Source organism: Dama dama, chromosome 9 (genome assembly GCF_033118175.1).
Source record: "Dama dama isolate Ldn47 chromosome 9, ASM3311817v1, whole genome shotgun sequence".
NCBI classification, from domain to species: Eukaryota; Metazoa; Chordata; class Mammalia; order Artiodactyla; family Cervidae; genus Dama; species Dama dama.
The window spans coordinates 88208519-88233981 of NC_083689.1; the positions used below are offsets into that span (position 1 = coordinate 88208519).

The 25463-nt window shown below is 38.3% G+C and overlaps 1 protein-coding gene across 3 annotated transcripts in view; it reads right to left on the reverse strand.

The window, feature by feature from the left end:
* The window catches only part of CCNH (cyclin H), a 40445-nt gene extending 16259 nt beyond the window's left edge, over positions 1 to 24186 (reverse strand). For all 3 annotated transcript variants that reach the window (XM_061151970.1, XM_061151969.1, XM_061151968.1), the window contains exons 1-7: positions 23922 to 24186; positions 21910 to 22032; positions 13297 to 13370; positions 12109 to 12319; positions 8743 to 8906; positions 5487 to 5557; positions 2827 to 2938 (exon numbers count right to left, since the gene is read on the reverse strand). In XM_061151970.1, coding sequence (XP_061007953.1) covers positions 2827 to 2938; positions 5487 to 5557; positions 8743 to 8906; positions 12109 to 12319; positions 13297 to 13370; positions 21910 to 22032; positions 23922 to 24038 — 872 coding nt within the window. In that variant the 5' untranslated portion in view covers positions 24039 to 24186. The remainder of the gene's footprint in view (positions 1 to 2826; positions 2939 to 5486; positions 5558 to 8742; positions 8907 to 12108; positions 12320 to 13296; positions 13371 to 21909; positions 22033 to 23921) is intronic.
* Positions 24187 to 25463: the final 1277 nt, after the last annotated feature.

Sequence of the window (25463 nt, forward strand, 5' to 3'; positions counted from 1 at the left end):
ATCAGTAAGCAATCTAATATGGGCAACAGAATAAGTTAGCAAGGCTATGAGAGATATTTACTGAAGACCAAAGCCTGGATAAATGGAAAGAGGTGAAAAATTCAGATAGGAAAACTCTCTTTCAAATTACTCTTTGAATTCAATGCAATTCTAGTTACAGTCCAAAAACAATACTTTTCATGGAGCTTATCAAGCCAAACTCTGACCTGGGAAACATTAGCAAAAGAATCTGAAAAAGAACAAAGCAAGGGGGATCTTGTCCTTCTCTTGTCCTTAAAAGTGTGGCACAGTTGTCCCTTGATATCTGAGGGGAACTGGTTCCAGGAACGCCAGAATACCAAAATCCTCACATTGTCAAGTCCCTTATATAAAATGGCAGTGGTCCAGCGGGGCTCTGCATCCAGAGGGCTGATTGTATCAGCAAAGAATCACAGAGATCAATGATCAGACAGGTGAGAAACAAAGTATATACAGGGGTTTAATCTGTAATAAGTGAGTATTTAAAATAAGAGAAAATCAAGAGATTTTTAGATGAACAAAAATTTTAATATTACGAGATTTCTACCTCAGACCAGGCACAAATAATTGTAAATGGTTTTTACAGCTGAACAAAAGGCAAAATAATAATTTAGGGTAAGAAAAGGTGTTTAGATGTTAAGAGTGTAAAGCAAAAGACATGTTGCCTACATCACAAAGTGAAAGGAACAACGGAAGAAAATAGTCTCAAAAACTACAAGAAAATGACACCAGGAAATTGAGTAGGGCTTATAATTATGCAGTACAGAAGACATGCAAATGATTCTTGAACATAGAAATATCAATGCCTCAAAGTAAAAGGGGAAATGAAAACTAAAAGATGATACTATTTTCTTTTTTGCCCAGACTGGCAACAGTTAAAGACTGACAGTATTAAATGTTGTACAATTTATATGAAAACAGTGGGAAATTATTTCTTGTGCACAGACATAGAGAAAAGCTTGGCAGAGGTAAATGCCTCTCAGGTCACAACTGGGACTGGGGTTTGCTCAAGGAGAACTTTGGTTTACCTGCATTAACTGGCTTTAATAGTGATAATATAGTACTTGTACACTGAAAAAAAAGTAAAAGAATCTTAAAGTCCAAGGAGAAATATTTTATCCCAAAGCAATGCTTGTAAGTGTGGGTCCATGGACCGATGGTGCTGGTCCACGAACAATCTCCAGTGTGCAATAACTACAGAAACTGAGTGTATGTCTAGAAACTTTATAGCAATTTGATAGAATAATTTATGACTGTTAAATCTAATAAAATTTAAGCTTCTCTTTATGTGTTTTTTTCTTTTTTTAGTAATTGGTAACATTTTCCAAAGCATAAGCATCTGTAATGGGCTAGAAATAAAACCAACAGTCCCTTCCAGACAGTTTGAGAAGCACCACTTAAGTACTCATGCAAGATTTGACTGACACGGTGCAAAGCAGATGGTCACCTGGAATAAGATGTAAATTCTAGCAATTAAGAATTTTCTATTACAGTCCATTACGTAGCTGCAAGAGTTAAGATTAACAGTTCAATGGTTGACAAAATTTCCTTTAAAAAGGCCAGATTGTAAGTATTTTAGGCATGTAGGCCATGCAGTTTCCATCACAACTACCCAACTCTTCTGTTATTGTGTGACAGTAGCCATAGACAATAATGCGAACTAGTGGGTGTACCTATGGCCCAAGAAAACTTTATCTATAAACAGGTACTGGCCCAGATTTTGGCATATGGGCTATTGTTTGGCAACCCCTACTTGAAGCCTATGTCAAAATCAACGTGAAAAGATTATCAATCAGTGCTGCAATGCTTTTCACTAGTCACCATTTTTCTTAACTTCTCTGTAACCATTCCTTCCTTCTAGTCACCACAGAAACCCAGGAGTGAAACTCACCAATTTTAAATTCTGTGCTAAGCCATGTTTTGCAGTTACAGCTACAAATATAATATTATGAGTCTCATATTTTACACACTATAACTTTAGTTAAAGAATTTGAGTCATGTGTACCTGATCTGAAGGCCTTAATGCTGTGCTGGCTTACATATTATCCGATAGTGTAGAGATTATAATTATACAGATCAAAAACATTTCAAATGGACCTTGACTGTTAAGATGCCAGAGCTAATTCCCAGTAAACTTTACAGACTGCAGTCCACGGAACAGAAGTTTCACCATTCCTATTACCCTACCCAGATCTTCAACTGTTCAAACACCTAAAAGGTTTAAGTAGATATTTCAAATTGCAAAGCATAAAGAGCCCAAATACAGTGATTTTCACATTCAGCCTACAAGTCAAAAAAGCAGCATTATGGTGTTCCTTGTGGCTGCAAGAAGACACTGAACACATTAGCCTATTGATTCTGTCTTCAGCATAAAATTACCACAGAGAAAATATGCCAAGTTTCTCTACCCTAGCTAATACATGTTAAGTCTAGAATAGTGCACTTGTTCTTCAGAGGAGATACCAGACCACAAAGGACCCAAAGCTTAAAAGGGCAAGAAGAGGTTCAGGAATTCCCTAGAAAGACTCTGCCCCATGGATCCCACAAAGAGTAACAGAATGGGACAGGGCCTGCAAGCAGAAGGACACACTAGTCAGAGCGGAAGCAGAATATACTACTGAAACCCAAACTCATAATTTATTATGTTGTGTTTAATCCTATTAGAAATCTCCACTCAAAAAAAGAAAATCAGATTTGGGGGTAAGTCAGTTTTCCCCACATGAACAAAACTTACCAGTTAAATAATTTAAAGACTAGCTGGACACAGTAACAACTCTATTCTTGAATGGCAGTCTCACATCTACTTACGTAACTACATTAAGCGCGAGCTCAGCAGAGTGACACCTCTCCAGCTTCTGTTTCAGAGCAGCAACTTCTTCAGGTCTGGGTGGTTCGTATTTTTTTACCAAGTTCCTCATGCCTATGTGGAGATTAATAAAAGGATTTAAACCAGGTAATAAAAAGCCTTGTTCCCCTAAGGGAGTTGAATATTTTCCCATCTAGTTTGGGAACCAGAAACACTCCTGAAATGTGATTATTATCAGTATTAATATTGTTCCACATTAAAATCCCATAGCCACCATACTTCTAGTTCAAGTTATTATAGCCATCTGCTGCTTGGCCCATATCATGTATGGCAAAAAGATGAACTTGCTCCACTAGTCAGTATTTTTTTTCCAATCTTAAACATGGTTACTTTTTGCTCAAGTTTTACAGGCTTTAAAAAAAAGCCCTACATGATTTAGTAAAGACATGCTTTTGTCCCCTGCCACCAACCATATTCATAACATTCTATCCTACAGATGGAGGGCTGAGAGTATACTTATTTACAAAGAAAGCCGTTATTACATGATAGGTAATGAAGGTAGGATGCTTAGTAAAAACATGTCAGCCATCCTCTGCTTTAACAAAATGCAAAACTTATACAATGAAGTATCACCAAGAAAACAAAAATGTCCTCGTTAAGCTAAAAAATTCAGTGACTTTAAAATTGCAGAAACATCCTCTACCTAGTCTATATTTAATTCAACTACAATAAACCAAAGGCCATTAATCGCAAGATTTATTAGGGGTATGAGAGATCCAGGGCTTGTTAGTCAGCCATGTACTCCAAATGACTGACTTATTTCATAATGCAAATAAAGCAGTGTTTTCAACTAAATTAATACTTGTGACAACACCCTTAGGACAGTATCTTTGTGTGAAAACTTACGAATAAGATACCTTAATATCATTAAAGCTCCGAGTGTTAACAAGAGCTATTCTTATTATAGTAAAACAAGTGGAGTAAAATAAAGCTACTGAGAGAATTACTGTCACGTACACACACAGCACAGTGTTACCTTTAAGATCTCTTCTACCTACTAAATTCCCTGAGCCTAGTGTCTGGCCAAATCACAGTTAGCTTTGGAAGTGAACCCTCTAGTGGTAAAACTGAAAATCTACAGTTTTATGATTCTTAAATCACAAATTCGGTTTTCTCAGACAGTCTGAAGCATCTGGACTTTCGAAACATAAAAGATGTAAGTACTCCGTCATCCAAGATCAAGATCTGCAATCTCATATTTCAGTATTTAAATTACAGATTTTATTAACAAGCACAAATGGTTTAGAAACACACTGATTTTTAACCCTAAAGAAGAGCCCAGCAGCCCTGAGCACGCAGTGTGACACGGGCAGGGATGAAAACGGAGAGGACTGGCTAACCTAGCCAGTAAGTTCAGTAAGGGAACTACATTCAGGATCTTATAATAACCTATAATGGAAAAGAATCTGAAAAAGAACATACACACACATATAACTGAATCACTCTGGCATACACCTGAAACTAACCCAACTATATTTTTAAACAGTGAAAAGAAAAAAAAAAAAGAAAACCCCAAACACTCAAGACAGTGTTTCTCAGCATCAATCGTATTGACAGCAGTTTGGGCTAGATGATTCTCTGTCATGAAGTGCTGTGTTAGTTTCCTAAGGCTGCTATTAAAAATTACCACAAACTTAGGCTTATTAAAACCACTGGATGGATTCCCTGACAGTTCTGAAGCTTAAGAGTCTGAAATCAGTTTCACTGGGTCAAAACAAACACCAGCAGGGCTGCGCTCTCTCTGGGGACTTCTGTTCCCGCCTCTGCAAGCTGGCAGCATTCCTCAGCCGATGGCTACGTTACTGCGATGTTTGGGGCTGGCATCTTCAACTGTCTATTCTGTCTTTACACTGCCTTCTCTGTCACACCTCCTCTGCCTTCCTCTAACAGGGACACTTGTGATCACATTTAGGCTCCATCTGGATAATCCAAGACAACGCCCTTAACTTGGTCACATCTGCAAGCACATTTTTTGCTTTTGCCATATAAAGCAACAACATTCAGTTTCCAGAGATGATGACACGGCTATCTTCGGGGAGCCATTCCTCAGCCTACCAAGGGGCTGTGCTGTGAATCATAAAATACAGCAGTACCCGGACCTCCACATCCTGGATGACGGTAGCAGCCACAAACACCCCCACCCCCGAAGCTGTAACAACAAAGAATGTTCATAGATGGGAAAGAAGAAAATACACCCCATTAAGAATCATGGCTTTTGTAATATCAGGTAAGGAAGTGACTAGCAAGTGACACACAGTAACTAATTAAAGCTAATTTATCTACAAAATAGAAATTTCAAATTTAATTAGCCTTTAGTTCCCTCAGACCTTTTTTAGTGCTCATCATATTTGCGTACACTTTAAAAGTACCTTGTTTTGAATCTCAACCCTTTGTGAATCTCATTAATATTTTTCACTTTCCTAAAAAGTTATGTGTAAAAACTACTTCATGTACCTTCTATTTGTTCTTCACCTTCATGATACAATAGTAAGTAAATCTAAACAATAACTTGTAATCTCAAGTTAAAATACCAGTAAGTTATTTATTTACAAAGTAGCTCTGTGATAAAAGAACATTTTATAAAGCGTTCTGTTTTACTTACTTTTCATTATATCTAATAATTGTGACAGGGAAGTTCTGTTCTCCTTGAGCATAAGACTTTCTGATAAATAACTGGAAAAATAAGGGGAAAAAATGTTTTAATCTATTGCACACATCTTGAGAAAATATGACATCATAAATTATTTTTCTTCAAGTTCTTTTCTTCATCAAGGTGGATTTTTTAATAAATTTACTTGAAAACTGTTAAATAACAATACTTTGAACTTTACTAAAACTATAATCTCTCTTACAGTCTTAAGAGTCTACTACAACTTGTACTAGGTTAAAAATGCTTAATATTCAAGTTAATTTATTTAACTTCCATAATATGTTCAGAGAGAAAATGATATGAAAATAATCGTAGCAATACTCAATAATACTTGTGAGGTTAAGTGTTTAATATTTAAACCCTATCAGTCGAACTTCACTTTACAAGTGAGGAATCTGAGTCATAGGGACAGACAAGTCATGAATTAAAGTCAGGGAGTAGCAGAACTGGAACGTGGCTCTAGTAAGGATTCTCTCCCCTCTTGTTATCAAGTCCATGTTAACTATAATTGCTCCTCTTGAGACAAAGAGGTATTCCTGATAACCAGTAAGAATATCACCCCATGCTTGACAAGTCTATTACATCTTTTCTGCATCAAGTCCAAATCAAAGGTGTTAATACTGGGTTGGCCAAAAGGTTTGTTTGGGACATCTTACGAAAAACCCAAATGAACCTTTTGGCCAACCCCATAGTATTCCTTAAATGGACTTACAGCCCAGTTAACTGTTTTCCTGGAACCAATGATAGTATTTCTGTATTTATAGTTTTAGCCACTCTGAGGTTTTATATACTTGAACCTGATCTATATTTAATAACAGCCCAAGTGAACAGATTCTCAAAGTGATCTTTGAGAATAATCTTTCAAACATGAATGTAATAAAAACTGTTAATTTTTCTCTTAGATGAAATACAGTTACAAAATTTAGGACAATTTTTAAAGAAATATTGTTGCTATATGTCTTTTAAGCTATCAAAATTATTTAAATTATATTACAAAATTTTGATGTCTACTTTTGCTATTATATTGTCTTCATCCAGTGTGGGAACCCATTTTAAATATGGAAATCAGTAACTCCATTAACAGCTAATACATTTCTACTTTTCAGCAATTCAAAATAACAATTAGTTTTTTCCTTTTCCTTTCACAATTCTGCCATCTTTTTTTGTTTCTCTTCATTACCTAAAAAGTCAAACTAGGAGATGTGAAGTAAAGCTTTAAATCCAATGAAAAAGAAGAAACCCCAAATCAACAACAGAATATTCCATAAGTAATTATCTTAAAACATCATTCAGAATATAACAACAGCACAAAGGCTTCCCCCTTTTGAAATCAGTAATCAACATAAAAGAAATTTCCATGTATCCCAAAAGTTAGAAAGGAAGTCAGAAGTTAAAAATGATTTGAAAGCATTTTCTCAAAGGAAAAAATGCCCAAATGTCTATGGTCTCTGGGAATGCACAAAAGTGTATTAATTTGTAGTGAGCCCAAGGTACTATGGGCCCCCTGGTGGCTCAGATGGTAAAGAATCTGCCTGCAGTGCAGGAGACTGGGCTTCGATCCCTGGGTTGGGAAGATCTCCAGGAGAAGGGAATGGCTACCCACTCTAGTATTCTTGCCTGGAGAATTCCATGGACAGAGGAGCGTGGTGGGCTACAGTCCAAGGGGTTCCAAAGAGTTGGACAAGACTGAGCAGCTAACACTCTCAATGTTCAAGGTATTATAATTTCACTTCCACCTGCCTATCTGAAATTATAACTAAATTTCTAACATGAAATAAACTCTACTTTAGACCTTAGGATCCTTCATCCTTCTCTACTGATGTAAAAAAAAATCTTACCACTGAAAAATTAGCATATAAACTGCATAAGATACAATGCTTAAACAGATTAAGTAAACAACTGGTTATCTGAACTGTGGAAACGACTTTCTTCCCTTACCCTACGGAAGCTCCACACTTGCAAAATCCATAGTATCAATTTGTATGGCCATCCTTCCTAACTAGAGCAAGGATAGCTTGTTCAATCCTAAATTTCTACAGTATAGTAGACTGCATGATATATAGAAGGCAATGTGGGGGGAGGAAAAACTTCCACAAAGGTTTGCTTAGTAAAGAAATGAAGGTATAGATCGCTTTGGGATTAAATGTATATATTAATATACAATTGATGACTTCTGTTTATAGAGAAGAGGCATACCATAAATTAAACAAAATATAAACCCACAATCCCTTATCTTGGATTTATTTTGAAATTCAGAATTATTCATGTCTTAGAAAGCTAACATGGTGTATATACCATGAAATGTAAATTATTTCATGGTATATATACACTGCCCCAGTGTCTCTGGGGCTGTATCCTGTAATCAGTTACATTAATAGCTATGCAAGGAAACTTATAAATATTCCCATTCAGTTGAATAAAGACTAAATCACATCTGGTCATGTTTCCTGCCACCATATCAATGGATTTTGAAATCACAGACAAGGGATTACAAACATGTAGAAAAATTTAAATTTAGAAAGTTTTATCATCTTCCTCAGCTATTTTAGGAATGAATCAAGCAGAAGTTCAAAGGTACAAAGAAATTAAATGAGAAAGTTTAAAGTCTAACTTACTACTTGCCTGGGCTTGAGTTAATTATAAGTGAATACAATAAGTATCTAATTAACTTCTGCACAAGATATCACTGTAAGAATCACGTGAGTTTAATTCACGTAAAGTGCTCATCACAACACAGCTCTCTTGTGCACTTACATATCCGCTAATTCAGTCTACAGCTCACTGAAACTCATTTGGACATTCTCTAAAGCATCACTCACTCAACAAGGCTTTACTGAATTTCATGTGCCATACATGGAGATTAATGATAAAACAAGGCAGATGTATTTGTTGCACTCACACTGCTTACCAGTTCACAAAACTTCTAAATTTGCCATATATTGATAGCTGTTATCAATCTTTTGATAAAAACAGTCGATTTAATTCTACTTTGATCATAAATGGATTTTAGCTCAAAAATCTTACTCAATTTTTAAATATTTCCTTAAAAGGTGATTCCAAGTATTCCCTCAGTTGTCCTCACCAATGCTCAAACATAGGAACATGAAAGACTGCAGTCACAAAGTGAACCTTACTTAAAAACTTGGGACTCCAGAAAGAAATAAACTGAGGGACTGAGTCTGATCTAAGTTAAAACACAAAACAATACCTTTCCATAGTAATTCCTGCTCTGGATGCACTAGATAAAATGGCAGTCAGAGCAATCTGGGAAGGTGTGTATAAAAGGTGAGCATCCGTCAATGCAACTCTATTAAGAAAGTCATCAGCTGTTTTCCTCAAAATCTCTGGATTCTCCAACAGGGGATAGCGAGTCTAGAAAGAGAGTTTGCAAATGTTATCACTGCTGAGGGTTTAATGGAGTAATAACAAGACAAAAATATTTATATAAACCAGAAAGTGCTTAACACGGAACACTTTTATATGCGTAGCTCCTGTAAGACACATTTAGAAACCAAAGCACCACTTCATTTTGATTTGAAATTCTTTCTACCAGAAGTTTACTCTTTGGAAGTAAATGGAAATGAATCTTGGTTTGATTATAGAATTATTTTTAGTATATACCTAAGATATATGAACCATCCCTTATAAGTGCTCCGTCAGTCACGTCCAACTCTCTGCCACTCCATGAACTGCAGCCTGCCAGGCTACTCTGTCCGTGGAATTTCCCAGGCAAGAACACTGGAATGGGTTGCTGTTTCCTCCTTGAGGGGATCACCCCGACCTAGGGATCGAACCTGCGTCTCCTGCCTCTCCTGCACTGGCAGGCAGATTCTTTACCACTGAGCCACCTGATGATCCCCTATTTTCTAACAATTTCTACCTAATGAACCCTAATCTTAAACCCTGATATATTTCAGATTCCACATTCAAGTCCCAAAGCAGTCAGAAATCTTATACTCTGAAACAAGACAGCCAGAGTCAGTTGTGCAGTCAGACCCAGGTCTTGTCATTATCCCCGAATGCCTGCCCTGATGTTACAAACCCAACATTCTACTCCGACCACAGCGCTCCCCTTCCCAGGACCCAATGCTTCACAGTTGTTCTCTGACTTCCTCCTCAGAACTTCTGGTTCCTTATCCCTCTAACTTGCTCCTACTCTCCAGTGTCCACTGGTTCTAATATTCCTCTTTAATTCCCTGCCCGAGTACGCTGCCAACATATTTCCAGCAAAACATCAATAGCAGTCAAACTCAACCAACCTTCTTTTCAACTGTACCCAGATTTCTGGGTGCTGCTAAAGAAAACAATACAACCAAGAGGTCTGGAAATATTCATATAAATTCAAGTTCACTGACCTCAAAACGGCTCTCAACACTGCCTAGCTATGATGATGATACTCCATTGAAAATGTGTTCTCCCCGTTTTCGGTGATTAAACACTTTCCACCTGACTCAATGTCTTTGATAATTCTCAGAAACTTCACTGCTCTCAGAAAATGAACTTTGCTGATAACAAAGACAGTATTTCCTGCTACAGTCAGATCCCCAGGCATAACATTATCCTTCCCTATGTTTTCCTCTTTTCCTCCATTAAGAGAGACAGCCAATTCTTCTACCTTGCTTCAAAATCCCGTGTCAGGCCCTTTTACCACACTTCAAAGGAAAACTCAAGCTACACATATTCAGTTAAGTTTTACTGGCTCTCTGCATCAGTTTCTTACACAAAACACAACAAAAAACTGTTCCTTTCTTCTAGCAGTTCCCCCATCTTCTCAATCATCCCACCTTCTTTTTCCACTTCAAAGACAAGCAATTTAATCCAAGATATGGATGTATTTTCTCACCTTCGATTTATTCCCCAACCAGCTCCAATCTGCTTTCTTCTTCCACACTCCACAAAGACTAATTTTACCAAGATCACAAATCACCTTTGGCACTAACTCCAGCAAATGTCAACTTTTACTCTGCCTGAATTCTGAGCAGGTTTGGAGAGCTGTCCCTGATCATATTATAAAAGCATTCTACTTCTCCAAAAGTCCTACCTCTCTGGATATTCTTCTGTCTTCTTATTTTTCTCTAGCTACCCTTTAAATAGTCCTTACGACCAATCCACTTGAAATCTTCCTGGGGCAATCATGCCCAAATCTCTACCTCCTGCCTACCCATCTTCTGACCTCCAGACACATCTACCAACAATCTACCTGTAAGAACCACAATCTACCTGTATCAGACACAATCTACCTGTATCATAACTGTACCACCATCTACCTATATGCTCAGGCCAGAAAACTGGGGATTCTCCCACTGTCTTCACTCTCTATGTGCAATCATTCTTCAAGCTCTGCCGACTCTGCCTGTCTCCCAAGCCCAAGAAGCTCGCTCTGTACCCAGTGTCACCACGTGAGTCAAACCAACCATCTTCTGTCTGAACTACTGTTCCTGGGATCCCTCCCTCCATTCAAATACATTCTCCTCATTATGTCTGACATATAATACAGATGTGCAATAAACACCTGGGGCAGACTGATACATGAGCCTGCCAACATGCTTTTTAAAGCTGCAAACCTAATCATGCCACTCTTCAGGCTTGAACCCTTCACTGGCTTCCTGTCCCTCTATTCAAAATCTGTAATGTTACTTCCACAGTCTAGACTGCCTTCCACTCAGGCAGACACCCCCATCTCTCTCTCAGTTCTGTTTAGGTTCTTTAGGGCACCATGGTTTTTAAAAGCTGAGCCAAAGAAGTCTGAGCAGGATGCTCTTCCACCACCCAGTCCCTACTCTTCTTCGAATGTCACCTTGTTGCACTTTCTCAGAACTGTCTCCTCTTCCTCTCATCTGCCATCTCCTAAAGCACCCTGTGTTTCCCCTTCTGTTAACACTTAGCACATTGAATATATGATACTGTCTTTCTCATGAGACTATAAGGCCCAGCAAGTTGAGGCTGTTCCTGTCTAGTTCTTGACTAACCCTTAAGCACCATGTTTGGCATACAGAAAGCACCCAAATTTTGCCACTCAAGATAAAGGAACCAGTTTCTGACTTCTATTTACTTAACTCAAACCATTCAAGCCCTTCTTCAGGACCAAAACAAAACAACTTCAGTTGCTTTTGTTAGTGTTCTGACAAAACATTTTATTTACTGTTACTTTTGATGCTTACATATTGATTTTAGTTCACAAGGTCCTAAAAATAGAAGTCACTTAGCAATCTTCTAGTTTAAAATTAAGTCTTTTGTATCTAAGACAGTACACTTGAGTTAGAAGAGTTAACTCTTTAAAAGTGTTACTATAAAGACACAATGGTCTTCATTATGGTCCCTGGGCTGGTATTTGCAAATCTACTGAATCAGAAGCTCTGGGACCAGTCTGACAATTTCAGTTAATAAGCCCTCCACGTGATTCTGAAGCACTAAGGCACACTGAAGTTTGAGAACTATTGCCCTAGGAGTCCAGACCAAACTCATATTTTAGTTAAGCCCATTAGGATCATTATAAATTATAGCAAAATTTTGATTCTTTTAACAATAGCAAAGGAGTTCACTCTACCACTTTACTTTACATCAGCAAGATTACCTTTAAATCAATGAGAAAGCCCTCAAAGGGTCTATAAGGATTGTGGACAATAAGGTGGAAATTAAGTTGCTGTATAAGAAGCAGTTCATATTCCAGAATCTGTTCGAGTGCTTTCTCTTGTCCAAGAGGGCTCTCCCGCAGATTTCCAACAAACTGGGGACTAGACACATTGAATTCATCTACTTTGCAAGCCAGAAATGCACAAGTGAGCCTAGAGGAGAAAGGGGAGGCATATGTATAAAAAACAAAGTATTTCTAAAAGTATGTTCTTAAACTGCCTAATATTCACAAATGACTATACTAAACATCTTTGGAAATTGGTTTAAAAAAAAGTTTCCTGTTTACAATCTTTTTATTCATAAGGTGACTAAAATCTCAGTTGAACTGTATAACAGTGACACAGCATTCAATCATTAACTTAATGGCAATTTAGCCTAAATATCTGGGAAAACAAAATAATAGGAATAAGAGAACTCAGCAGCATGAAAAACAAATGGAAAGGGAAAAAAAAAAAGCACATACATAAGTACATATGGGCCTGGGAAGAAAGTTATGTCAGAGAAACATTATGACAAGCCATCAGTGGAAGTCTCTAAGGGCATTTAAGTAGAGGGTTATTACCTCAAGAACAAACCTATTAAACTCTCATGGCTGCTATGTAAATTTTAAGAGTGAGAAAGATTACCACAAAAACCAGTATGGGACGTACCAAGGGCCTGACCAAGACTGGTAGAAATGGGGATAAAAAAGAAGAAATATACAGGAACAGTATGATTGACAGCAAGTTCTTTGCTACATCTCATACTAATTTCATCTTTATTTTTAATGATAAGCATAGTGCTTAGCAGAGACCAGAAACAACAGATCTGTGTTCAAGTGAAAAGAATATGGAACTATAGGACTTGTAAATTTGTAGAGAAAGAGGACTTACCGTAAATGATTCTCAGAGCAACTGAGTGAAGAAAGGTTCCACTAACAGAAAGATATTAGGGTAGCTAATTTGAGAGAAACAGAATGTGAATTTGGACAAATGCCAATACAGATGTCATCAGAATTAGAGGGAACAATCTTAAGTTCAGAACAGAATACAAGTATAAATTACCCTTTATTAGGAAGTCATTTTCACACACATACATGGTCACGTAATAAAAAAGTATTCTTAAGTGAAAATCAATAAATTATACTTACATTATTATCCGGGGGTGATATTCCATTACTGAGTTGTTAAGATAAAAGCGCTTGAAATACATACAAGCTGTACCCTAAGATTAAAAATACACATGTTATCAGAACCTGTTCACACATACAAGTTGTTCTGCATTAAAAAAAAAAAAACTTATTTATGCAAATATTCCTTTAAAAAAGTCACTGGTGAAAAATACCAAAACTTATTTTTTCTTAACTCAAAATAAATTGTGATAAATTACTACAGAAAAGCCACAGCCAAAAGACCTTCTGTTGTCCTTCCCCACCTACTTTGGGTCAGCATTCTTGTGGTCACTGACTTCAATTGAAAACTGTATGGTGGTTTTATACAACAACAGGCTCCCCATTCCAGTATTCATGGGCTTCCCTGGAGGCTCAGATGGTGAAGAATCCGCCTGCAATGCGGGAAACCTGGGTTTGATCTCTGGGTCGGGAAGATCCCCTGGAGGAAGGCATGGCAACCCCCTCCAGTACTCTTGCCTGGAGAAGCCCCATGGACAGAGGAGCCTGGCAGGCTATAGTTAACGGAGTCACAAAGAGTTGGAAATGACTGAGCGACTAAGTATACACATACACTTGTATAATTTATACAAATGATCAAAGCTTAACCAGTCAATCTTATAAAATATTGATAAAATAACATTGTTAGAGCAATGAGTCTTCTTTTTAAATCCACTCTAGATCTGTGATCTAACCGTGATCACTGCTGCCAAACCAAACAATAGAAGCAGCACCTACCACTTACTGACTGCATCCCATGGGCCACACTCTGTGCCAAACACAAAACCATCACCTTATTTTAATTCTTACAACAATGTGGCGAAGTGTTGCTATCTCTACAGAGAAAGAAACTGATATCAATGAGGTTAACTGACTTGCTCGAGATCACACATCTAACAAGGAACAGGGATGTTTTCAACCAAGGTCTGCCTGTACTTTTAACCACTAGTTCATTTGGCTAGAACCAAGGAAATAAATATCTATTTTAGAATGGAAAAGATATATTTAAGTACTTCTGAAGTTTAGTCATTTTACATGAGACAAACATCAAAACTATCAGTTACAAAAAATAAGTTATATAAAGGCAAATTCCACAAAGAAGTTTATTCAAGGATTCAGTTTCTTCACCTGAAAAGATCACGTAAACCTACTGCCTCATGTTATAGTTTTCTTATTAGAAAAGACTAGGATCAAATCTGGAGATGGAAAGGAAGCACATCTAGAATTTTACATGAATCTGATCTCAAGATAAAAGTCTGATTAAAAAAAGAAAATACTATGAATACTTTTGGACTATATTTTCAATATACTTCATTTATCAACTTTAAAAATGGAGATTATTTACTAGGAGCTTATTCTTTTGTGAGTCATAGATTATTCACTCAGTTTAACTTTAAAATGTATGATCTACTTTCAGTTAAGACTTTCATATTTGATATCTACAACAAATCTGTGAGATAGTATGGAGAAAATAATTTATATGCATCCCTTTTTTAATCTTGCAGCTTCTAAATTTCAGTTTATTTTCTATCAACAAGAACACACATATCTAGATGGGAAAACAAAATCATACCCCAGTAGAATAAGTTAAGTGAAGACACGCATCTACCTGTAAGAATTCAGACTAAGGATGGTAGAGATAGATGATCCAAGAACTCAGAAAAAGAAAAGGCACAGATTAAGAAGATAAATGTTTAACAAAGAGTGAAGAAATATAAAGGACCAACAGAGATGACCAATACCTTAACTCAAATAAAAAATACATTAGAACTCTACCCAGCAAGGCTCTCATTCAGAATTCAACAGAGAAATCAAAAGCTTTATAGATAACCAAAAGCTAAGAGAATTTAGCACCACCAAACCAGTTTTATAACAGATGCCAAAGGAACTTCTCTAGGTGGAAAAGAAACTGCCACAACTAGAAACAAGAAAACTACAAATGGGAAAGCTTTTATATACCAGCAAAGGCATATATACAGTAAAGGCAGGAAATCGTCCACACACACAGTAGCAATTGTGAGGAGAGTACAAATGCAGACCTGAAACTTTAAACAATCTTGTGTACATTTACACACACACACACACACACACACACACACACACACACACACAGACACACAGGTTTCCAAGGTGGCTCAGTGGTGAAGAACCCACCTGCCAATGCAGGAGACACTGGTTCAATCTCTGGGTCAGGAAGATTCCTTAGGGAAGGAAACAGAAACTCACTCCAGTATTCTTGCCAGGGGAAATCTCATGGGCAAAAGAGCCTGGCAGGCTATAGTCCATGGGGTCACAAGAGTTGGACATGACTTAGAGACAAAAGCAACTATATATACATATATATAAATCAAATCCTCACGGTAACTGCAAACCAAAATCTACTATACACACACACAAAAGAAAAAGGAATCCAAACAAATAACAATCAACAAAACGGCAATAAGAACATACACATTGATAATTACCTTAAACGTAAATGGATTAAATGCCCCAACCAAAAGACATAGAGCGACTGAAGTAAGACCCATATATGTACTGTCTACAAGAGACCCACTTCAGATCTAGGGACACATACAAACTGAAAATGAGGGAATGAAAAAAGATTCCATGAAAACGGCAATCAAGAAAGCTAGAGTACTGAGACTCATATCAGACAAAACAGACTAAAATAAAGACTGTTGCAAGAGATTCAAAAAGGACACTATACATGATGATCAATCCACAAAGATACAACTGTAAATACATTTGCATCCTGCATAGGAGCTCCTCAATACATAAGGCAAATGCTAACGGCCGAAAAAGGAGAAAAGGACAGTAACACAGTAATAGTGGGGAACTTAAACACCCTAGACAGAATATTAAAAAGCAGAGACATTACTTTGTCAACAAAGGTCCATCTAGTCAAGGCTATGGTTTTTCCAGTAGTCACGTATGGATGTGAGAGTTGGAATGTAAAGAAAGCTGAGCACCGAAGAATTGATGCTTTTGAACTTTGATGTTGGAGAAGACTCTTGAGAGTCCCTTGGACTGCAAGGAGATCCAACCAGTCCATCCTAAAGGAGATCAGTCCTGGGTGTTCATTGAACACTGATTGAAGGATTGATGTTGAAGCTGAAACTCCAATACTTTGGCCACCTGATGCGAAGAGCTGACTCATTTGAAAAGACCCTGATGCTGGGAAAGATTGAGGGTAGGAGAAGAAGGGGACGACAGAGAATAAGATAGTTGGATGGCATCACCGACTCAGTGGACATGAGTTTGGATGAACTCCGGGAGTTGGTGATGGGACAGGGAGGCCTGGTGTGCTGTGGTTCATAGGGTCACAAAGAGTCGGACACGACTGAGCAACTGAACTGAACACCCTACTTACATCAACAGACAGATCATTCAGAAAAAACCAATAAGGAAACTCAGGCTTTAAATGACACAGTAAGCCAGATGGGTTTAATTTAAATTTATTTACTATTTCATCTGAAAGCAGCAGAATAAACATTCAAGTGCACAGGGTACACTTGGACAGATCATATAGGCCATAAAGCAAGCCTTGACAAACTTTAAAAAACTGAAATCACACCAAGCATCTTTTCCAACCACAATGCTATGACATTAGAAATCAACCACAAGAAAAAACTGTAAAAAACACAAACACTTGGAGGCTAAAAATACGCTACTAAACAACAAATGGATCGCTGAGGAAATCAAAGAGGAAATCTAATTCCTAGGAACAAATGAAAACCAAAGCAGGGCAATCCAAAATCTTTAGGATGCAGTAAAAGCAGTTATACAAGGGAGGTTTATAGAAATATAGTTTTACCTCAGGAAATAAGAAAAATCTCAAGCAACCTAAGCTTACTCTTAAAGCAACTAGAGAAAGAAGAACAAATAAAACCCAAAGTTAGCAAAAAGAAGGAAATCACAAAGATCAGGGCAGAAATAAATGAAATTAGACATGAAGAAAATAATAAAAAAAATACCAATGAAACTAAAAGCTAGTTCTTGGAAAAGATAAGCAAAATTGACAAACCTTTAGCCAAACCCACCATCAAGAAAAACAGGAGAGGGCTCAAATAAATAATGAAAAAGGAGAAGTTACAATGGATACCACGGAAATACCAAGGATCACAAGTGTGATCCTATAGGATCACAATTAGGCAACTATACGCCAATAAAATGAAAAACCTAGAAGAAATGGACAAATTCTTTGAAATGCAAATCTCCCAAAGCTGAACCAGGAAGAAATGGAAAATATGGACAGAATTCTAAGCACTGAAATAGAAACTATTTCAGTTAAAAAATAAAAACTATTTCAGTTATAAAAGTCCAGGACTAGATGACTTCATGGGTAAATGCAATCAAATATTTAAAGCAGGGGTCCCCAACCTCTGGGATCCAATGCCTGGTGATCTGAGGTGGAACTGTTGTAGTAATAATAGAAATGAAGCACACAATAAATGTAATGTGCTTGAAATCACCCCAAAACCATCCCCATCCCACCCCTCCAGGTCCACTGAAAAACTGTCTTCCACAAAAACAGTCCCTGGTGCCAAAAAGGTTAGGGACTACTGATAAAGAGAATAGTTTAGAGATTACTTAACACCCATCCTTCTGAAACCCTTCCAAAAACTGCAGAGGGAGAAACATTCCCAAACTCATTCTATGAAGCCACCATCACCCAGAGGCCAAAACCAGACTGATAACACAAAATAAAATTACAGACTAGGATCACTCATGAACATAAGATGCAAAAATCCTCCACAAAATACTAGCAAACTGAATTGAGCAATACATTAAAAGGGTCATTCACAAGGGCTTCCTTGGTGGCTCCGTGGTAGAGAATTTACCTAGTAATGCAGGAGACACAGGCTCAATCCCTGGTCCGAGAAGACCAACATGCTGTGGAGCAACTAAACCCAGGTGCTCTAGAGTCCAGGATCCACAACTACTGAGCTCATGTGTCACAACTACTGAAGCCCACAAGCCCTAAGGCCGATGCTCTGCAACATGGGGTGCCACCGCAATGACATCAACTAGAGAAAAGCCCGTGCAGCAGTGAAGACTGAGCAGAGCCAGATGATCACACACCATGATCAAGTGGCATTCTTCTTAGGCTACAAGTATTTTTCAATATCTACAAATTAATTACAGTGATGTATCACATTAACATGGGCTTCCCTGGTGGCTCAGAGGTTAAAGTGTCTGCCTGCAATGCGGGAGACCTGGGTTCAATCCCTGGGTTGGGAAGATCCCCTGGAGAAGGAAATGGCAAAGTGAAGAATAAAATCTATATGATCATCTCAAAAGACACAGAAAAACCTGACAAAATCCAACACCAATTTATGATTAATACTTTCCAGAAAGTGCATAAAGAGAACCTACCTCAACATAGTCAAGGCCATATATAACAAACCCACAGCAACATCATGCTCAATAGTGAAAAGCTGAAAGCATTTCCTCTGTCATCAGAAACAAGACAAGGATGTCCACTCTCAACATTCTTACTCAGCATAGTTTTGGAAGTCCTAACCACAGCAATCAGAGAGGAAAAAGAAGCAAAAGGAATCCAAATTAGAAAAAAAAAAAAAACTGTCACTGATGGCAGAAGACATTATACTAAACATTGAAAATCCTAAAGATGTTACCATAAAACTACCAGAGCTCATCAGTGAATTCTGTACAGTTGTAGGATATAAAATTAATACACAGAAATCTCTCACATTTCTATATACAAATGAAAGATCAGAAACAAATATTAAGGAAACAATTCCATTTTTGATCACATCACAAAGAATAAAATACCTATGAATAAACCCACCTGAGGAGGCAGAAGACCTGTACTCTAAAAACTGTAATACTCTGATGAAAGAAATCAAAGAGGACAAAAACAGATGGAAAGATATACCAAATTCCTGATGGAAAGAATCAACACTGTCAAACTAACTATATTACCCAAGGTAATCTACAGAGTCAAGGCAATCCCTATCAAATTACCAATGGCAGTTTTTGTAAATCTAAAACTAAAAAATCTTAAAATCTGTATGGAAATACAAAAGACCCCAAACAGCCATACCAATCCTGAGAAAGAAAAACAGAGCTGGAGGAATAAGGCTCCCTGACTTATGACTATACTATTAAGATACAATAATTAATATAGCATGGTACTGGCAAACTATTAGAATCTATGCAGGAGACCTCAGTTCGATTCCTGGGTCAGGAAGATCCGCTGGAGAAGGAATAGGCTTTCCACTCCAGTATTCTTGGGCTTTCCTCCTGGCTCAGGCGGTAAAGAATCCACTTTCCCTCCTGGCTCAGCTGATAAAGAATTCCACAATGTGGGAGACCTGGGTTCAATCCCTGGGTTGGGAAGATCCCCTGGAGAAGGGAAGGCTACCCACTCCAGTATTCTGGCCTGGAGAATTCCATGGACTGTAAAGTACATGGGGTCACAGAGTTGGACACAACTGAGCAACTTTTCACTGGCAAACCAATAGACTCATAGATAAATGGAACAGGATAGAAAGCAGAGAAATAAACCCATCCACTTATGGTTAATCTCAACAAAGGAGGCAAGAATATATAATGAAGAAAAGACAGTCTTCACTAAGTGCTGCTGGGAAAACTGAACAGCTACATATACAAGAATGAAATTAGAACACTCACTAACACCACACACAAAAATAAACTCAAAATGGATTCAAGACCTAACTGTGAGACCAGACATTATAAAACTCTTAGAGGAAAACAAAGGCAGAATACTCTTTGACATAAATCACTATAATATCTTTTTGGATCCACCTCCGAGGGTAATGAAAATAAACAAATGAGATCTAATTAAACTTAAAAGGTTTTTGCACAGAAAAGTAAATTATAAACAAAACAAAAGGACAACTCTCAAAATGGAAGCACTGCAAATGAAGCAACCAACAAGGGATTAATCTCTAAAATTTACAAAGAGCTCAAGTAGCTCAATTAAAAAAAACCAAACAAAAAAACAATCAAAAAATGTGCAGAAGATATAATATAGACATTTCTCCTAAGAACACATACAGATTGCCAAAAAGCACATGAAAAGAGATGCTCTGCATGGCTAATTACTAGAAAAGTGAAAATCAAAACAATAAAGAGGTATTACTTCACACACATCAGAATGGTCATCAAAAATTTCACAAACAATCCATGCTAGAGAGGGTGTGGAGAAAAGGGAACCCTCCTACATTGTAGCTGAGAATGTAAAATGGTACAGACCCAATGGAGAACAGTAAGGATGGCCCTTAAAAAACTAAAACCAGCGCTATCATATGATCAACAATCCCACGCCTGGGCATATATCTGGAGAAAACCATACTTCAAAGATACATACACCCCAATGTTCATTGCAGCACTATTTACAACAGTTAAGACATGAGAGCAATCTAAATGTCCATCAACAGAGGAATTTAAAAAGAATATGTGGTATACACATACAATGAAATATTACTCAGCCATAGCCAGGTTGTTCAGTGGTAAAGAACCGGCCTGACAATGCAGGAGACATAAGAGACAAAAGTGATATCAGAGAGATGGGTTCAATTCCTGGGTCAGAAAGATCCTCTGGAGAAGAAAATGGCAACCCACTCCAGTACTCTTGCTTGGAAAATCCCATGGACAGAGAGAAGCCTGATGGGCTACAGTCCACGCGGTCACAAAAGAGTTGCACATGACTTAGCAACTAAACAAAAAAACAAATATTCCATTTGTAGCAACATGAATGGACCTAAAGATTAACATGCTAAGTGAAGTCAGAGAAAGACAAAATATCGTATCACTTCTATGTGGAATCTAAAAAATTATACAAATGAACTTATTTACAAAACAGAAACAGACTCATAGGCTTAGAAAACAAACTTTTGATTAACAAAGGGGAAAGGTAGGGGATGAGGGATGAATTAAGTTAGGATTAAAGTGTACACACTACTGTATATAGATAAACAACAAGGACCTACTGTATAACAAAGGGAACTCTAGTTAATACTCTGTGATAACCTATATGGGAACAGAATGTGAAAAAGAATAGATATATGTATATGTACAACTAAATCACTTTGCTGAAACACAACACCGTAATCAAATATACTCCAATTTAAAAAGAGGGAGGACAGAAACAATTACAGAGACAGCATATATAAATCCAAATAGCCAAAAAGTTTTAACTACCTGTTTCTCCTCAACAATACCCTATCACAGTACAAACACACAGAAGCACACAAGCACACACACAAACATCCGAAACAAAGACATGAGAACCCATTTCTTTCCCTATAAAATGAGAATGTCATGACATATCCAGCAGACCTCAAAATTCTTTTGATATTAAATGATTTTTGAAACATTGTGTAAGATACAACATAAGAATTCATAATTTAATGCACTTATTGAAAAATATGACAAAACAAATATTGATGCATAAATTATATATAACTAAGGTGCATTTTTGAGTAAAGTGGATAGAGAATTGAGTTAAATATTTGTAAGAGGTCACAAGTTAGCTTATAAGATTAATCTTTATAAGATCTTGTAAGTTAGTTACAGACTTTATACTTCATTACTATTATAACTTACCACAACAGATCTTGGCATTGCTGGCTTAAACACCGAACAGAATTCCAATAATCTTTTCTCATAATATTTGCAGAGCGTTATTTCTTCATGAGGCTCAAGAAAGACTGGGTCATTTGGAAGAACCTTTAGATCAAAAGTTAGAACAAAAGTTTAATAAATTAGATAATCTTAATATTTCTCTGTGCAGATTTAATTGTTTTTATCTCTAACCAAAGGGAAATGTACCTCATTTTCTCTTTATAGAACTGCTAATATTACACAAAAATAAGTTTTAAAAAATATTCAATGAACTTAAACTGTACCATAATTGCGTAACTTCTCAGAATGGCAGCTGCATATTTGCTTCACTAAGGTATAAGCAATCGTGAGGAGTGTGTGCATATGTTCACAAGTTTGATGTCACTTTTACAGATCAAAAGGAAGAAACCGTCAATGGTTGGAAAACTTTCAATAGCCCTTTCTCAGTCGGTTATTGAGTCACAAAGGTTGAAGTAAAAATCAAGAATCTCAAGGATAATTCTGACCCTTAACATATTACCTCTTCTGTATCTCTACAAAATTTCTACAAAATTCACTGTAGGGTTAATAAATACTATAATTTTACAACAAAAATATCTATTTGGTGCCGCTATTGGTTTAATTACAACTGCCTAAAAAGGTATGTTGAGTCCTAACCTCAGTACCTCAGAATGTGAGAAAATAGGGTCTTTGCAGATACAATTAGTTAAGATGAGGTCCTACTGAAGTACAGGAGGCTTCTAATCCAATACGACTGGTAGCTTTGTAAGAACACATAAAGAGACAGACACACAGGGAGAACACTCCGTAAAGAAGGAGCTAGTGGCTGGAGTTGGCTGCCACAAGCGAAAAAACACCTGGGGTTACCAGAAGCTGAAGAGGAAAGGGTCTAGAAGTTGTAGAGAGCACTACTCCACCAACAGCTTGGTCTCACACTTCTAGCCTCCAGAACTCAAACAATAAATCCCTGTTGTGTTAAGTCACCTAGTATGGTACTGTGGCCGTCCTAGGAAACGAACACACGTGGGGCTAATTGTAGAGAGAGCGCATGGCATTACGATTCACAGAAGGACCGCTGAAACCAGACACCACGGGCTCAAATCCTGGCTCTGCCGCTTACCAGCAATATAGCCTGAGAAGTTATTCAACCTCTCCGTACTTCAGTGTCCTCAGATGTAATGCGAGGATAATAACAGTATCTACCTCATGGGGTAGTTCTGAGGATTATATGAGCTAACAGTTGCCAAACATTGAAAATTTAGCACAGTAAGTACTACTCTGTACAGCACAAAAAAAAGTGATACGAAGTAAACGAGAGTTACAGGTAAAAGTAAAACTGGAAGGGCGTGGCTAACAGATTGTAGTCCAAACCTTCTGTGGTCAATTGATTTGTGCTAACGGTGTCTCTACCCCCTTCCTCTGCCCTGCCTCATCCAATCAATCCATTCCTTCCCAGAAAGGAAAGAACAGAATCTGACAAGATTAATTTCCCACTTAGAATCTTTCTAAGGTTTCCCATCTCTCCATCACAGAGTTCAAACTACTTACTTCCGCTTACAAGCTCCCTGCCTGTGTTCTCCAGCCTTTCAAACAGTCTGCTTCCGCCACACACGATCAAGAGCGTTCCAGAAACTAGCTCTGCGATTTCTGAACTCCTCCTTTGCACCTGTGGCTCTATCCGCCGGGAAAGTCCTTTCCCCATCTTCTCCACACTAGTCACTAGGAGAAACCTCCCCCCGGTACATTAGCATCCGACAAAGTGGCTTCTTCGTCTTGTTATTGACTATACAGTCCGCCGCTCGACTGAGGGGATGGACGGCCTTGTCCGTCTCCTTACCCACTGTACCTGGCAAGGTGCTCGCTGTTGATTAGATGGATAAACGCACTCCGCGCCGAGGAGGCGGGAGGGAGGTGTGAGTTAAGTCCTGAGGGAGGGGGAGACAGGAAAGAGTTTACAGAGCCCAAGGCCGAAGGGCGGCAGCCCGAGCCCTCACCTTCCCGTTCGCCACCGCTTTGCATTTGAATTTGCGATTGGCGTCAGCCCGCAACCGCGCCAGCTGCTCCTCGCTGGCGAAAGTCCAGTGCCTCTTCTGGCTACTGTTGTGGTACATCGGGAAGTCGGAGGCGAGGCCCAGGGAGTCTGTGGAGAGAAGACCGCGAACTGTACAAAACCTGAATATAAGGCACCTAAGCCACCTCCAGGATCCCGCGGAAGCCAAGTCAGGATGACCCGGCGCGGGGGCGATGACGTCAACGTCACGTGATAATTCCGTCCCCAGTCGCGTTTCCGGAGCGGATTAGGAGGAGACTGGCTCCAGGCGTCTCCGGACGGCGCCTGCGACTAAAGTGGGCGTGGTCCACAGACTGTGCTCCACCTTTCTGAGAGCCTGGGCCCTAGCTCCGCCCCCTCCCGACAAGATTTAAAGGAGAAGCGACCGGGAGGGCTGTTCAAAAGGGAAGTATCAATAAATTTAGGACTTGTGGAGGCTAACCTGACCAATTTAACGTGGGACAATCAGAAGTGAGGAAAGGACTTGAGAGAGTATCAACTTTTAAATAGGATGGTTCAGAGGAGGCCTCAGTAAAAAGGTGACATTTTGAGCAAAGTCTTGAAAGAGTTGGGTAGGGCTAACAATTACATGCGGAGAAGGCAATGGCACCCCACTCCAGTACTATTACCTGGAAAATCCCATGGGCGGAGGAGCCTGGTGGGCTGCAGTCCATGGGGTCGCGAAGAGTCGGACATGACTGAGTGACTTCACTTTCACTTTTCACTTTCATGCATTGGAGAAGGAAATGGCAACCCACTCCAGTGTTCTTGCCTGGAGAATCCCAGGGATGGGGGAGCCTGGTGGGCTGCCGTCTATGGGATCGCACAGAGTCGGACACGACTGAAGTGACTTAGCAGCAGCAGCAGCAGCAATGACATGGGGATAACATTGGGGCAGATCAGACTGAACAGCCAAGATGGTAAAGCGGAAGTGTTCCTGGTTATTTTAAGAAAGTATGTCTGGAGCGGTACCAAATTCTTGGCCTCAGACAGACTGGAACATGATTGGAAAACTAGAAGCAGTGCGTGGGTATTACTCTTTACTGTTCTGACCCTAATGTGTCCCTGTCTTATTCTTCCTGCAGTAAATACCTAGTTTCTCTAAAACAGAGTACTACTAGAGGAAAAGAAGAATAACATTTAAAAAATATCGTCAATCTAAATTTCACTCCCCCAAAATTCAAATACTTTTTCTTTTATACTTTAGGACTATTGAAAATTAAGATGTAAAGACAATATATTGAGGAGCAAATTCTATAAATCCATGTTCAATTCAAAATATTATATTAAATCACTGTACTGAAGGTTTGATACTAATTATTAGGTGGTGGTGATGATGGCGATGGGGACACAAAAACGGCTATTTCACAGTCCTACCTCAGGGTCCTTAGAGTATAGTAGAATGATTATGACATGGACAAATACAGTCCCTTCTCAATGATAATAACCTTAAGTAGGGTCCAGTAGGGAACTAGGTAATAAGATT